Below are 14,604 nucleotides of genomic sequence, written 5' to 3' on the forward strand. Positions count from 1 at the left end.
TAAAAATATTTGTGATGTGATAAAAGTACCAGGTGAATTCTCCTGAGTGACTCCTGATTTTCCTTTGTTTTTCCACCCAGGGTCCCACAGGTCCAAAGGGTGAATCAGGTCTTCCCGGGCCCCCAGGGCCTCCTGTAAGTAGAACCCATAAAGTGAAGCTGAAATGAGGTTCAGACTTCATGGGGGCTGGAATTTGGGAAGCAGAAAAATCTCTGGACAAAGATTCCTTGCCAGTGGGTTGGAATCTCTTGGGGGAGAAAGCAGGGTGGGAAGGGAGGAGTTATTAAAGGGAAGAGGACAAGAGAAGGTGGAAAATATTAAAGGCAGAGGTTTTATCAGCACCATCCATGGGAGCTTTCCATGTCCAGCGTGTATTTTGGGATGTCGCTGCTTTGTCCACCTCTCTCCTTTTCCCAACAGAATGAGAAATTGTGCTTTTTTTTTTATTTCCCAAAAAAATCAGGGTCCTCCTGGAGAAGTCATCCAGCCCCTGCCCATCCAGGCTGCCAAGAGGACCAGGAGGAACATCGATGCCAGCCAGCTGCTGGACGACGGCAACGCCGACAGCTACATGGACTACGCCGACGGCATGGAGGAGATCTTCGGCTCCCTCAACTCCCTGAAACTGGAAATCGAGCAGATGAAGCATCCCCTGGGCACTCAGCACAACCCAGCACGCACCTGCAAGGACCTGCAGCTGTGCCACCCCGATTTCCCAGACGGTGTGTCCCGGGATGGAGGGAGCTCCGGGGGTTTTGGAGCTTTGCACAGGAGTGAGGGCTGGAAGAGGAGGAATTTGGGGAATGGGCTGGTGGAGGAGGAATGTGTAGAGCTGGGCTGGGTATCACTGGACAGCCCACCCAGCTGAAATGGTCTAGGTGTTCTAAAATGTGCTAAAAATGGGGATATGGGATGAAAAATCTTCCTCAGCTGGCACCAGAACATGGCCAGTTCTGAAAAACTGCAAATAAATATGTCTATGTCACCATGAGAGGTGACACAGGACTCACCTGATCCTTTTTTCTCTGCCCTCATCCAGGTGAATACTGGGTTGATCCCAACCAAGGGTGTTCCAGGGACTCTTTCAAAGTTTACTGTAATTTCACGGCTGGTGGAGAGACCTGCATCTTCCCTGATAAGAAATCTGAAGGAGTAAGTCCACACCACCTTTGCTTTCCCCTCCATCCTGGTGATGGGTGGTTTCCCGATGGGAATATTTATAGACAGCCAATTTCAGGAGGGTTGAACAGCAGCAAGGAAGGATCAAAGATCCAGAATGTTCCTTTATTACACAACATTACCCTCTAAAATAATACGGAATGTGTTGACAAGGAGAAAATCAGATCTAAACTGTGACTTGGGACAAACCTCTGATGATTCCCCAGGCATAATCAATGCTAACACCTTAATTTTATGAACTTTTCTGCCCAAGGCAGGGGTGTGTGTTGGTGCAGGAATTGGGAGCTCTGTTTAACTCATTCCCTCCCACAGCCCTGCTCCCCTGCCTGCCCAAGCACCAGTGATTCCCTCCCCTCCCTGTGTCTGCAGGCAGAGCAGATAAATGTTTACCTCCTGTCATTTTTCCTGCTGTTCCTCGTGGGTAAATGCTCCTAAATGATTGCAGGCAGGCTCAGAGCTCTGCCTGGCACTGCTGCACAAGGCTGATGAAGTTATTTGTGTAATGATGCTCTCAGCTCAGCCATACCCATCATTTCTGCCCTCTATCCCTGCACTCTGTTTTCCAGAGCTGCTCTTGCCGCTGCCTGGGGACCAGCTGGGGCACTGGCAGAGCAGGAACACAACAACCCAGCCTGGGGGAGCTGTGCCAGTGTCACAGTTGTGCTCCAGCTGTGACAAAGCTGAGCCGCTCTCCTGCTGCAGTTCATCCACCAGGAATGTGTGTCAGCACAGGACAAATCACACGCCACATCAATCCTGCCTCCGTTTTTCTTGGGGCTGTTCAAAGAGGAGATGGATTCCCTCTTCCTTTGCATCAGTGTGCTGTGCTTTGCCTCAGGATTTGACAGCTCCAAAAGCAGAGCCTGGCCATGATCTCGCAGGGGCTTGAGCTGGGCTGGTTCAGGGAGGGGCTCTGTGGAGCTGCAGCGCTCCTCAAGTACAAATTCCATGCTGGAATCCATAAGGAAAAGATTCTCCCACCCAGAGGGGTGCAAACAGCCCCCAGCCCAGGCCTGGGTGGTGCCTGAGTGGGTTTGTGGTGAGCCACAGCAGAGTTTGAGCCGTGGCTCCCCCAGCACAAACCAGGATTTGCTCTGCAGCTCGCACTCTGCAAAGGGAAGGACAATCCCCGCTCCCCTGCAGCTGGGCTGATGTTTTTGGGGATATTTCCAGCACCAATGAGGGGGAAGTGGGAGGCTGAGGGAGCAGCCACGCTCCTTCCTTGTGCTCTGACTCAAAAAGCTGCTTCAGCTGCTGGGCTGGGGCTGCCTTAAGGATGCTCTGGTGGCTGATTCCTTGTCCGGGTCACCCCTGTGTCCCTCTGGAGCTCCATCCTGGGTGTCCAGCACCTCAAACACAGCAGGCAGGCAGAGGCTCTTCCTCCATCACATCCTTTGCCTTTCCCAGCCCCACAGCACCTGGATTTGGCGTTAGAGAGGCACCAGGCTTCTCCAGCACCAGCACTGCCCTCCACACGAAGATCAAGGCACCTTTTCCCATCCGTGCTTCCTCTTTCCTTCTCTTTCCTTTTAATTTTCCTGCCACTGCTGGGTTTGCATCCCACGTTCCTGGGAGGCAGAGGCCTTAGCAGAGGAGGCTGGTGCCAGAGCAGCACCACTCCATCTCCTCAGCTTCAGAGCCACCTTCTGCTCCCATTACTGACACATAAACATTAAAAATAATAACATTTATGGCAAGATGGACAGTTTCAATAAGACATGCAGACTCTGGAATGAAAGTAACCTTTTTAATTTTGATTTTCTTTTTTTCTTTCTCTCTTCCCTCCTTGCCGTCCACAAACTAGGCTAGAATTACTTCCTGGCCCAAGGAAAACCCAGGCTCGTGGTTCAGTGAATTCAAGCGCGGTAAACTGGTAAGAGGCCTCCTGGTGCTGGCTGTTTCCTTTAACCCCCTGTCATATTTTACAGAGTAAAATGGCTCGTTGGCCCAAAGAACAGCCTTCCACATGGTATAGTCAATACAAGCGGGGGTCCTTGGTAAGTGGCTAACCCTGGCCCTCAATCAGAGCTTGTCACCTGCTTTGGTATGGCCACACTGCTGCCCTCTGCATGCTGGACTAACCCCCCTCCCCGGCACACGGGAATGTTTAAGGTGGAATACGGAGCCCAGAGCCTCTGGAGGGGCTGTGCTCCTCTGCCTGGCTGGGGACGTGGGAGCTGAGCTTGGCACGGTGTGAGACAGGGACAGGGGGGTGTCCTGGGGGACCCCGGGGCAGGTTTGTCTTCACTGAGCCCTGCAGGAGCTCTGCACCCCTCAGGGAATTCTGCATCCCACAGGGAGAGCTCCATCCCACAGGGAATTCTGCATCCCACAGGGAGAGCTCTGCATCCCACAGGGAGAGCCCTGCATCCCACAGGGAGAGCCCTGCATCCCACAGGGAGAGCCCTGCATCCCACAGGGAGAGCTCTGCATCCCACAGGGAGAGCTCTGCATCCCACAGGGAGAGCCCTGCATCCCACAGGGAGAGCCCTGCATCCCACAGGGAGAGCCCTGCATCCCACAGGGAGAGCCCTGCATCCCACAGGGAGAGCCCTGCATCCCACAGGGAGAGCTCTGCATCCCACAGGGAGAGCTCTGCATCCCACAGGGAATTCTGCATCCCACAGGGAGAGCTCTGCATCCCACAGGGAGAGCCCTGCATCCCACAGGGAGAGCCCTGCATCCCACAGGGAGAGCTCTGCATCCCACAGGGAATGATCCATCCCACAGGGAGCTCTGCATCCCACAGGGAGAGCTCTGCATCCCACAGGGAGAGCTCCATCCCACAGGGAATGATCCATCCCACAGGGAGCCCTGCATCCCACAGGGAGAGCCCTGCATCCCACAGGGAGAGCTCTGCATCCCACAGGGAGAGCCCTGCATCCCACAGGGAGAGCCCTGCATCCCACAGGGAATTCTGCATCCCACAGGGAGAGCCCTGCATCCCACAGGGAGAGCCCTGCATCCCACAGGGAGAGCCCTGCATCCCACAGGGAGAGCCCTGCATCCCACAGGGAGAGCCCTGCATCCCACAGGGAGAGCTCTGCATCCCACAGGGAATGATCCATCCCACAGGGAGAGCCCTGCATCCCACAGGGAGAGCCCTGCATCCCACAGGGAGAGCTCTGCATCCCACAGGGAATGATCCATCCCACAGGGAGAGCCCTGCATCCCACAGGGAGAGCTCTGCATCCCACAGGGAGAGCTCTGCATCCCACAGGGAGAGCCCTGCATCCCACAGGGAGAGCTCTGCATCCCACAGGGAGAGCCCTGCATCCCACAGGGAGAGCTCTGCATCCCACAGGGAGAGCTCTGCATCCCACAGGGAGAGCTCTGCATCCCACAGGGAGAGCTCTGCATCCCACAGGGAGAGCTGTTGCTGTCTCCTCATCAGTCCCCACTTTGGGTGTCCCCGTTTTTGGTGTCCCCATCCTGGGTGTCCCCATGTTGCTGCCCCCAGCAGTGCAGCCTCATCCCAGGAGCTGAGAGATCCCTGGAATGTTGCTCCAGCCCGGAGCTGTCCCCAGGGGTGCAGCTGCACATCTCTGGCCTCTCCAGGACAGAGGATGGGTTTTGTTTCCCATGTGGAGATGAACCACACTGGGGACTCCCATGCTGACCCCAGAGCTTGGGAGAACCGAAGTCATTAATTTAAAGGAAGATTTCCAGCCCAGCCTAGCGGAAAGGAATTTGACTGAGTCACAATTAAGGATTTTTTCACAGGGGAAGAGCTGATTTAAGGTCAAACAACGTTTGATGTCAGCGAGGCATAAACCAGGAGAAGCTCTGATTTCTTGTCCTGTGACAGGACATCCAGACTGTGGGGAGATCATTCCCACAGAGAGCCAGGGCTGTCAGATCTGTGTCTGAAGCCACAGAAAAATCCCCCTGGTGCATCAATTCCTGTAGAATTAGCGGGATGCACGTAACCAGCTCAGACAAACCAGGAGAATTGGGAACAGGCAGATACCCCATGGATAAAACCAACCTGCCCAGGGGCAGGAGATGCTCTGCTGTGTCCCCCCAGGGCAGGGGGGTTCCTGCAGTGCCCCAACTTCCACCTTAAAAGGCAAACAACCCACGGCCCTGCGTTGTTTCCCACGTTTGCCGCATCCCATCCTCGCCACTAAAACACGTTTTGCTCTGGTTGTGCCCCCGAGGAAGCCACGGCTCCTGGGGCTTCTCTGCATCATCAAACCAGGCTGCAAAGCCAAGGCTTCAGCCTCGTGGCTCCTTAGAGCTCCTCATAGCTTAATTACAGAGCACTTCATCAGTTAATGTTCCAAGTACCTCCACTTCTCCAGCTCCCCTGCTTCTCCTTTTCCCAGCTCTGTTAGAGGCTCAGTTGCCAGCCTAGAGCTTAGGGCTTATTCCTTTTTAGATAAAAACATTTCTGGTGCTACTTGGAGCTCTTTGTTCCATCTTTTTGTGTTGTCATTTTCTTGCTCCTTTTATTTATTTTTTTTTCCTGTCCTGCTTTTTCTATTTGGAAAAATAAAAAAGCCACCAGTATGTGGAAGACCTATCTAAGCAAACCACAAAACAGTGAAACACACAGGCCATAAAAGTTTTACTGTTTTATTCATTTATTTTAAGATTAGCTCTGATTTTTGCTTCAGTCAGTACTTGGAACCCTGAGATTGGTAAATTGAGGAGGCATTTGCATGGTGGATCCAAAATCAGCTGAAATTTGTGTGTGGATGGGCAGAATCAAAAGGAGTTTGAGTTTTCCCCTGTGGGTGCAACTCTGCTCCTGTCACTCCATGGAGAGGTCCTGGTTTCTTGAGGGGCTGAACCCCTGGGGAACCCCAAAGCTCAGGGGAAGATCCCCAGTGCTGCCAGGGGTTCCACAGAAATCCTGAGACTGCACAGCTGGGCAGATGCTGCCTTTCTTCTGAGCACCCCTGAAGTAAGAGGGCTGCAGTAAATGTGAAATACAACCCAAACCAGCTGGGTTTGGTGCTCCCACACTGTTGTTAATCAATGCTGGAGCACTTGGTGACAATTCCTTTCCTCAGGATGCAGCCGAGCTGTGTTTAGAGGGATGAGAGGCTTGCAGATGTTTTCCTCTGCCTCCCTTCTGGGTGTGTTACACACAATTCCCAGCAGCTCTAAAAAAGCCCCCATCCCATCCCATTATCCCATCCCATCCCATCCCATTATTCCATCCCATCCCATCCCATCCCATCCCATCCCATCCCATCCCATTATCCCATCCCATTATCCCATCCCATCCCATTATTTCATCCCATCCCATTATTTCATCCCATCCCATCCTATCCCATTATCCCATCCCATCCCATCCCATCCCATTATCCCATCCCATCCCATTATCCCATCCCATTATCCCATCCCATCCCATCCTATCCCATTATCCCATTATCCCATCCCATTATCCCATCCCATCCGCACCTTCCAGCAGAGAGATGAGGAAAGGCTTCAGTTTCCCAAAACTGAGCAAAGGCTGCACAAAACCAGCTCCCAGTGGCTCCAGTTGCAAAACTGGGACAGGGCTTCACAAAATCTGCACAGGCTGAGCAACAAAAGACCCCTCAAAAGGCAGCCAGGCTGCAAAGCGAGCACTGGTTTGAAATAAAACCACTTAAGAGAAGGTCCTGCAGATCAGTAGTGCCACACTGGCCGTGTGACACGTCCTTGGCATTTTTTTGTCCCCTTCCTTCCACGTGCTGGTGGTTTTCTGGTAGCTCCTCTTGGCATGAGTGCTCTCTCCTGGTCAGTCACATTTAACTCTCAGGAGGACAGTGCAGCAGCATCCTGACAACCGGTTGGTATCTTCATTTATTTGGATTATCTCTTTTAATTCGGTGTTTTATTGTGGTTATGAATCTCTTCTACTGTTTGCAGCCTGCACCACAGCTCGAGGGTTCGTGGTACCTGGAGGGAATCCACGCTGGTTGGGTGCCTGTGTTTTTCTCCTGGTTGTTTCTAAAGAAGCCCTCAGTCCATCCAGGGCAGTAGTTTGGAGATGCCACCTCAAGCACAGTCAGTTCATACCTCCAAAAACTCATTTTGTGGGCCAGGAAAGTCCCACAAAGTCCTGAATCCCCCAAGTGCTGAATCCCCCAGTAATTATCTTTTTTTGTAGGAATATATTCTCCTGCATGGGAGAAAAAGGAGCCTGGTGGGCAGAATGGAGCAAATCCCAGTGGGCAAGACTGGGGTTCATAATCTGTGTTCACAACAGGGCAGAAAATCCATTTTCCCTTTACCTGAGCAGAGCTTTTCCAACCAGGGCAAATGGATTTTCCCAGTCCTCATCAGCTGGCCAGGATTGCTGCAGATGCAGTGCAAAAATTGCTTCAAACCCCAGGGTTTGGTGCCCAGGAAAAACAAATGGGGAATACCCCAGGGTGTGCAGAACAAAACACCCCCAGCAGTTAAAAATTCATGGCAGACAGGAAAACAAAGCCCTGAACCCTCCCAGAAATTCACCTTCTCTCCAAAAGCTGGAGAAATACACTCAATATTGGCTTAAACTTGAGACATATCCCCCAAATTTCCACCCTCTTGCAACCGGGGCTGAAACCCCCTTGCCTTTTTTTTTTTCCCTGCCCTCCTTAGATTTAATTTTTTTGCTCACACCCTCACTCCATCCAGCAGGAGAACAAAAAGTTGCTGGGCGAGCAGAGCAGCGTCTGTGGTGATACCGGTGTCCCTCAGGTGGTGACACTGGCGTCCCTCAGAGCCCCCAGCTCAGTGTGCTGGTGACACTGGTGTCCCTGAGGGCTCCCAGCTCAGTGTGCTGGTGACACTGGTGTCCCTCAGAGCTCAGTGTGCTGGTGACACTGGTGTCCCTCAGAGCCCCCAGCTCAGTGTGCTGGTGACACTGGTGGTGACATCACTTCAGTGCCATCCAGGATTGTCACCACTCTGGTGACACTGGTGTCCCTCAGAGCTCAGTGTGCTGGTGACACTGGTGTCCCTCAGAGCCCCAGCTCAGTGTGCTGGTGACACTGGTGTCCCTCAGAGCCCCCAGCTCAGTGTGCTGGTGACACTGGTGGTGACATCGCTTCAGTGCCATCCAGAATTGTCACCACTCTGGTGACACTGGTGTCCCTCAGGGCTCCCAGCTCAGTGTGCTGGTGACACTGGTGTCCCTCAGGGCTCAGTGTGCTGGTGACACTGGTGGTGACATCACTTCAGTGCCATCCAGAATTGTCACCACTCTGGTGACACTGGTGTCCCTCAGAGCTCCCAGCTCAGTGTGCTGGTGACACTGGTGTCCCTCAGCGCCCGTATCTCAGTGTGCTGGTGACACTGGTGTCCCTCAGAGCCCCAGCTCAGTGTGCTGGTGACACTGGTGTCCCTCAGAGCTCAGTGTGCTGGTGACACTGGTGGTGACATCGCTTCAGTGCCATCCAGAATTGTCACCACTCTGGTGACACTGGTGTCCCTCGGAGCCCCCAGCTGTGTGTCCCTGTCCCTCACTGCCCAGTGTTGTCCCTTTCCCCCTCTCCCAGCTCTCCTACGTGGACTCTGACGGGAACCCCATCGGCGTGGTGCAGATGACCTTCCTGCGCCTGCTGAGCGCCTCGGCCCGCCAGAACCTCACCTACAACTGCTACCAGTCGGTGGCCTGGCACGATGCCACCACCAACAGCTATGACAAGGCCATCCGCTTCCTGGGCTCCAACGATGAGGAGATGTCCTACGACAACAACCCCTACATCCGAGCCGCCCTCGACGGCTGCGCGGTGCGTGCCTGCTCCCGGCCTCGGGGCACCCTGGGGACACCCTGGGGACACCCTGGGGACGCTTCTGTCCCCTCCCCTGCTTGCCCAGCACTGTCTTCCCCAGAGCAGATCACCCCCAAATTTTTGCTGCCTCAGTGTTGTCCTTAATGTAGGAGACACCACCTTGCTCTTCCCTAATATGGAAATAAATGATTCCATGGGGAACCCGTGATCCTGCAAGCTGCAGCACCTCCAGGAGTCAAATTAATCTGCCAAAATAATCTGATTAATCCAATTTATCTGCCTAAAAACGCTGCTTGCTTTTAAAAGCCTCCCCGTGCTTTTACCCAATTCCCGGCAGGGGACAGGCGAGCGATGGCGCCCGGTTGGGTCGGAAATGTGCAGGGTTTGGGAAGAATCTTTTTCCACTGCTTTCAGAAATTCTTGGAGGCAGAGGCAGGAAGGCTCTGGTTGGAATTTTTGTTCTTGCAGCCCCAGGAAGGCTCTGGGCTGTGCTGCTCATGGGGTGCACAAGCACAGCCACGATTTCCAAAGGTGCCTCACGTCCTCCCTTCTAACTCCTCTGGGATGCTTGATTTGGGTTTAAACTCTGAAAATTCTGCCCTCAGGAGATAAAAATTTGGCAAAGCAGGTGCTGCCTGCATTTATTTTGAGCCCCAGCTTGGTGGTGTAAAAACATGCATAATTCCCACCCTCTGGAACTGCAGCACTTGGAGCCCACGGGACAGAAAGATTGAGATGTTTGACAGAAAAAGCCCCTCACGTAATTTGAGATTGAAATCTGTTCTGGCACAAACAGATTTTTTTACTGATGGAGAAATGAGGAAAATCGCATTAGAACTTCTAACACATTCCTGGAGAGGGAAAGGGCATCCAGCCCCCTCTGGAAACACTCTGAAGTTTATCCTCAAGTTTTTCATTTCTCCTGCTGACATAACATCCTTGGGATTGGGGGCCTTCTCCTCCCTCCCCTTCTGACTCTCAGGGCTGCTGGAGGACCACGTGTTGCACGTTTTAAAGTGGCTGAGCCTCCTGAAAACCTCTACATTTTAGGCAGATAAATTGGATTAATTTCTACCCTGGCAGATGGTGCTGCCCAAAGCGCAGGCAGCATATTTGAGTTTTATCTATTTACCTGAAGGAGTTTGGGGTTTACAATAGATTCTCCACATTAAAGATGATTTTGGGCTGACTCTTAGGCTATAAAAATGCTGTTTGGAATTTAGATAACTCCACCAAGAGTTTAGAGGTGCTTTTACTTCGTGTTTGGGAGTGCTACAACCCATCCAATTGCTGGGCTCGGCTGTGCTGGGTTAATGGTTGGACTTGGTGATCCTAAAAATCTTTTCCACCCTAAGTGATGCCAGGATTGATCCCCACCCTGTGGAGATGAGGTTGGGCTGCCCCACACGGTGTTGCCACAGAGGTCCTGCTCTAGTGGGGAGGCTGCAGAAGCCAGGGGAGCTCCAGGGCTGACGTTCTTCCCATAATTTGAATATGTCCTTCCTGAACTTCCAGCCCTTTCTCATAGCTGTGCTCCAGCCTGTTCTTCTGAGCCACAGAAATCACAGGGAGAGGTCGGGCCCAAAGCTGCTCCATAAATTCTCTTGTTTGTGCAGCTTTGTGCACCCTCGGGGAGCACTTCTGCTCCTCTAATAATTATTTATATTTTGGAAAGAACTCCGTGGCCACCAGGCATGATAAAAAGCAGCACCTTGTGAATTCCATCAAACTTTAAACGTGATCTTTTCACTAATATATTCGAATTAAATCGCTCCCATTTGCTCAACAAGCCAGGCGTGTCCTGGGGGAGGAAAACAACCCTTCCACACAGCCACAGCTTTTCCAGGCTCCCATTCCAGCTTGGAAATGTGCTGGAGCAGAGTTGGAGTGGCATGATCTGCTTCTGCTCCAGGGTCTGGGCATCTCCCAAAGGTTTTTCAGCAGTAATCTGAGGCATGTGTGTTAAAACATGCAAATAAATTTGTTGGAGTGGTGGTGACTCCAACATGAGCCCAGAAATTCCCAGGAAAAACCAACACCATATTCCCAGCGGGGTGGTGATGGTTCAGCTGGGCTGATGTCGGCTTGGAGGCATTCCCAGATCTCCTCTTTCCCTCATTCCAGGCAAGGAAGGGCTACCAGAAAACCATCCTGGAAATCAACACGCCCAAAGTGGAGCAGGTCCCCATAGTCGACATCATGTTCAATGACTTCGGAGAAGCGGCACAGAAATTTGGATTCGAGGTGGGACCAGCTTGCTTCCTGGGCTGAAAGAGCCACCTGAACCTAGTCTCCAAATGAGCAACCTCGTAACCTCATTGCGCCGTTTAATTAAAAACGAAAAAAGAGAAAAAAGGAAAAAAAAAGGAGAAAAAAAAGAATTCCTCGCCACGTGCACGGTCTGAAACTGGACAGCGATGGGTTGTTATTTTTTTTTCCCTTCCCCTCCCACCTGTTTTGTTGTGTCCCTGGTTTGGCCCCAGCCCCTCTGTGCCCCCTCAGCCATTCCCAGGATGGATATGGAATCTCATGACCCAACAGCCACACACGGAGACCTGGCCCTGTCCCTGCTGCCACCACTGCGGCCACCGAGCTGAGCCCACCTCCAGCAAACTCCTCCTCCTTCCTCGTCCTCTTCTTCTCGCCAGGAAGCCTTGCTTTGTTCCTAAGGAAAAAAAAAAATGCAAAAAACTTGGAATTCCTCGTGTCCAGCTCGATGTTGAAGTCCCGGCAGATCCGAAGCTCCTTGGAGGGGTTTTGTTGCCTTCCACGAGGTTTGGGTCAGCTCCAGCAAGGAGATGCCACGGCCAATTCCAGAATTTTCCATGTTTCCTCAGCTGAGTCTGCCTCATTCCACGTTTTCCAAAGTGCTGACTCAAGGTCACACCGGGCATCTCTTTGCCGTTGTCTTAAAGGTGCTTCTGTTTTTGTGTGTTTGTGAGTAAATATTTGTGTCGTATTTTATTTTGAAATGTTGGAATGTTTCCGCCTTCGAACCACGCAAGTGACCTTGTCTGGATTAAAGCCACCCCAGCCAAGCTTCCAGCTGGGAATGAAGAGAGCAGCTCCTGTGCCCACTTCTGCCTCTTCCCAGCCCCAAACTGGGATCTGGAGGCCTTGGAGTCACCCCCAGGATGAGGTGCAAACCCTTTTGGAATGATTCCTTTCAAAATAAGGAAATCAAAGCTTCTTTTTAAACAAATTCCCTGCAAATCCCCCGATCTAAAAGCAGGATCTGCATTCCCTCTCTGCCTTTTCATCCACTTGCTTAACACCTGTATTTTAAATTAATTCTTCCTTTTTTTCTTTCAGCATTCCTTTAAAATTGTAAGAACTAAACCTGAATCCATTCCCAGTGGCAGATTCCAGTGGCAGGGGAAATCCATTTGTCCTCTCTGAATATCAAGAATAGAAAAAATTTAAAAAAAATGAAGAAGAAGGAAAAAAAAGGTGCTTTTTATAGTTATTTTTACATATCTCTGTGGTGCTATCTGATGACTTTAACACAACACTGGGGATACCCTGCCACTGGCCAATCTCCCACTTGGCTTTTTAGGCACTTTCAGGCAGATTTTGGCTGCTGATAAACGCATGGCACCTTCTTATCTCTTCTGTCCAAATCCTGCTCCTCTCCTTCCTTGGATGGATGGGCCCGTGTAGAAAAAAAAGCACTAAAAGCCCTTACAATTTTTTATATATTTTTTTTATTCTTATTTTTTGGTTTTCCCAAGGATATCCGTGCCTTTTCCCGGTGGGAAGCAGAGCAGATTGTCCTCAGTGGCTGAACGTTTGTGGTGCTAATTTATGTAGATGTGGGGTGTCCTGAAGCCGTGGGGGTGCTGCCCGCCCAGCAATCCCGGGAATTTCCAATTTTCCTGCTCTTCCCACTTTATTTTTTTTTTTAATTCCTTCCACGGCTCACAGCGTGCTGACAACCCTCTCCTTTCACCATTTATTTCTCCTCCTTGCCCGTTTTCCTTCTTCAGGCCTCTCAGCTGGAAAATAATTGTTGCAAGGTGAGGTTATTTTTAAATTATTATTATTATTATTATTATTATTCTTTGGCCTGGAGCGTTCAGCTCAAGGGGGATTTTTCCACCTCGAAGGAAAAGACATCACGTTTACTGTGAAAAAAGCCTATGCACGATGTCTTTTCCTCCCTCCTGCCCAAATCGAGAGCAGCAGCATCCCAGGAAGGGAGGCTGGAGGGAGCAGCAACGCCAGCGGTGCTTTTGGAGGCCTGGAGGAGCCGTGTCCATCCCTCTCCCTTCTTCTCCTGTGCTCTCTCCCACTTAAGGGAATAAAAAAATAAAAAAACCCAAAAGGTGCTACCCTAAAAACTGCAGACTCCGAGCGGTGAAAAGGAATTTGGGATCGTAAAGAAGGAATTCGGCTTCTCGGTCACCTTGGCAACAGCGGGAGGGGCAGGAAAGGTTGCACATCCCAGCAAAGCCATATCCTGATATATCCTGATATTTGTCCACACCTGTGTGTCTGCCCAGGTCATGGGATTCTGGTCTCAATTTTGTTGTTCTCAATTTTCTCATCAAGGGAGCCTTTTTTCTTTTTTTTTTCTTTTTTTTTTTTTTTTCCCCTTTGATTTCTCTGCTTGAAGAAGAAGAAAAAAAAAAGAAAAAAAGAAAAAGAATAAAGATTTTTCCTCTGTTGAATTCCACAGTGTTGTAATTGTACTGAGCTCCAAACTGTTCCAATCCCCCCCAGACCACTTAGCTACGGTATATTGCAATAAAATTACTACTTGTATTTGCAGACCTTCTTTTTTGTGTAATTTTATTTCCCTCCTCCCCTTAATATATATTGACTTGAACAAATGTTGATAAGAAAAATAAAAACCTATGGAAAAAAAACAAAAACAAAAACAACTTTTAGTACATAAAGGCCCTTTTAAAATATAGTGTCAAATGCCATATTGTACATTCCTTCAAAGTCCAATAAACATGTCATAAAATTTAAGTGTAATGCCCATAAGAGCTATTTTTAAATATTTTAAACCTGTGTAATAAAGGAATAAATGTAATAGATTTTTTTTTTCAATAAATCAAGTTTACTGTTTCCACCTAAACCCCCGTGATGTGAATCTCTTCTTGGAGTTGATTGCAGCAGGATTTCCCCAGGACCCCCCTGCCCTGTGGAACCTGGAAACTTCATCAGAGGAGCAGTGGAAATGCTTAAAGGTAAAGAAATATTGTAAAATACAATCCAAACCTATCATGGGGAGAAATTCCAGGCCTGGAATCTTTTGTTTGTTTCTTTGTTTGTGTTTTTCTCAGTGAGAAATTCCAGTGTGAAAATCCAACCTGGTTTGCGTGGCTGGGATGTGGAGGAGAAGATTTTTGTGGCCACCAGCCCCTCACCTTCTCCACAGCTGCAGAAACATCACCAGAGTTGTTCTCCTGCTGATCTTCTCATCCCAAGACAAATTCAGGAGGAAAAAGAAAAAACAAAAATTTTTCCAGCTTCTTGGTGAGCTCCTCAACCCCCAAATCCCCGTTCTTGGCCCCAGGAAAGAAACCCCTTGGAAAAAAGACAAGGGGGACACTTTGCTCATCCTCTGCTCCTCCTGTCCTGCAGGTTCCACTCCAGGATCCTCTGGAATTCACTGTGGGAATTCACCAGGTGATGCCACCAGGGCTGTGTCACTGGTCCTCAGAGGATTCTTCAGAGCCCACAGGAGGTGCTGGAGCTT

The 14,604-nt window shown here is 50.5% G+C and overlaps 1 protein-coding gene across 3 annotated transcripts in view; it reads left to right on the plus strand.

Moving 5' to 3' along the window:
* COL5A1 (collagen type V alpha 1 chain) overlaps nt 1–13,980 on the plus strand; it is a 148,906-nt gene extending 134,926 nt beyond the window's left edge. For 2 of the 3 annotated variants that reach the window (XM_063409692.1, XM_063409694.1), the window contains 6 exons: nt 81–134; nt 464–722; nt 1,040–1,152; nt 2,984–3,052; nt 8,661–8,894; nt 11,022–13,980. In XM_063409692.1, the coding sequence (XP_063265762.1) occupies nt 81–134; nt 464–722; nt 1,040–1,152; nt 2,984–3,052; nt 8,661–8,894; nt 11,022–11,168 (876 nt within the window). In that variant the 3' untranslated portion in view covers nt 11,169–13,980. Of the gene's footprint in view, nt 1–80; nt 135–463; nt 723–1,039; nt 1,153–2,983; nt 3,053–3,107; nt 3,177–8,660; nt 8,895–11,021 lie in introns of all 3 variants that reach the window. The other variant, XM_063409693.1, reaches the window with a different exon arrangement.
* The last annotated feature ends 624 nt before the right edge of the window (nt 13,981–14,604 follow it).

This window comes from Prinia subflava, chromosome 12 (genome assembly GCF_021018805.1).
Source record: "Prinia subflava isolate CZ2003 ecotype Zambia chromosome 12, Cam_Psub_1.2, whole genome shotgun sequence".
NCBI lineage: Eukaryota > Metazoa > Chordata > Aves > Passeriformes > Cisticolidae > Prinia > Prinia subflava.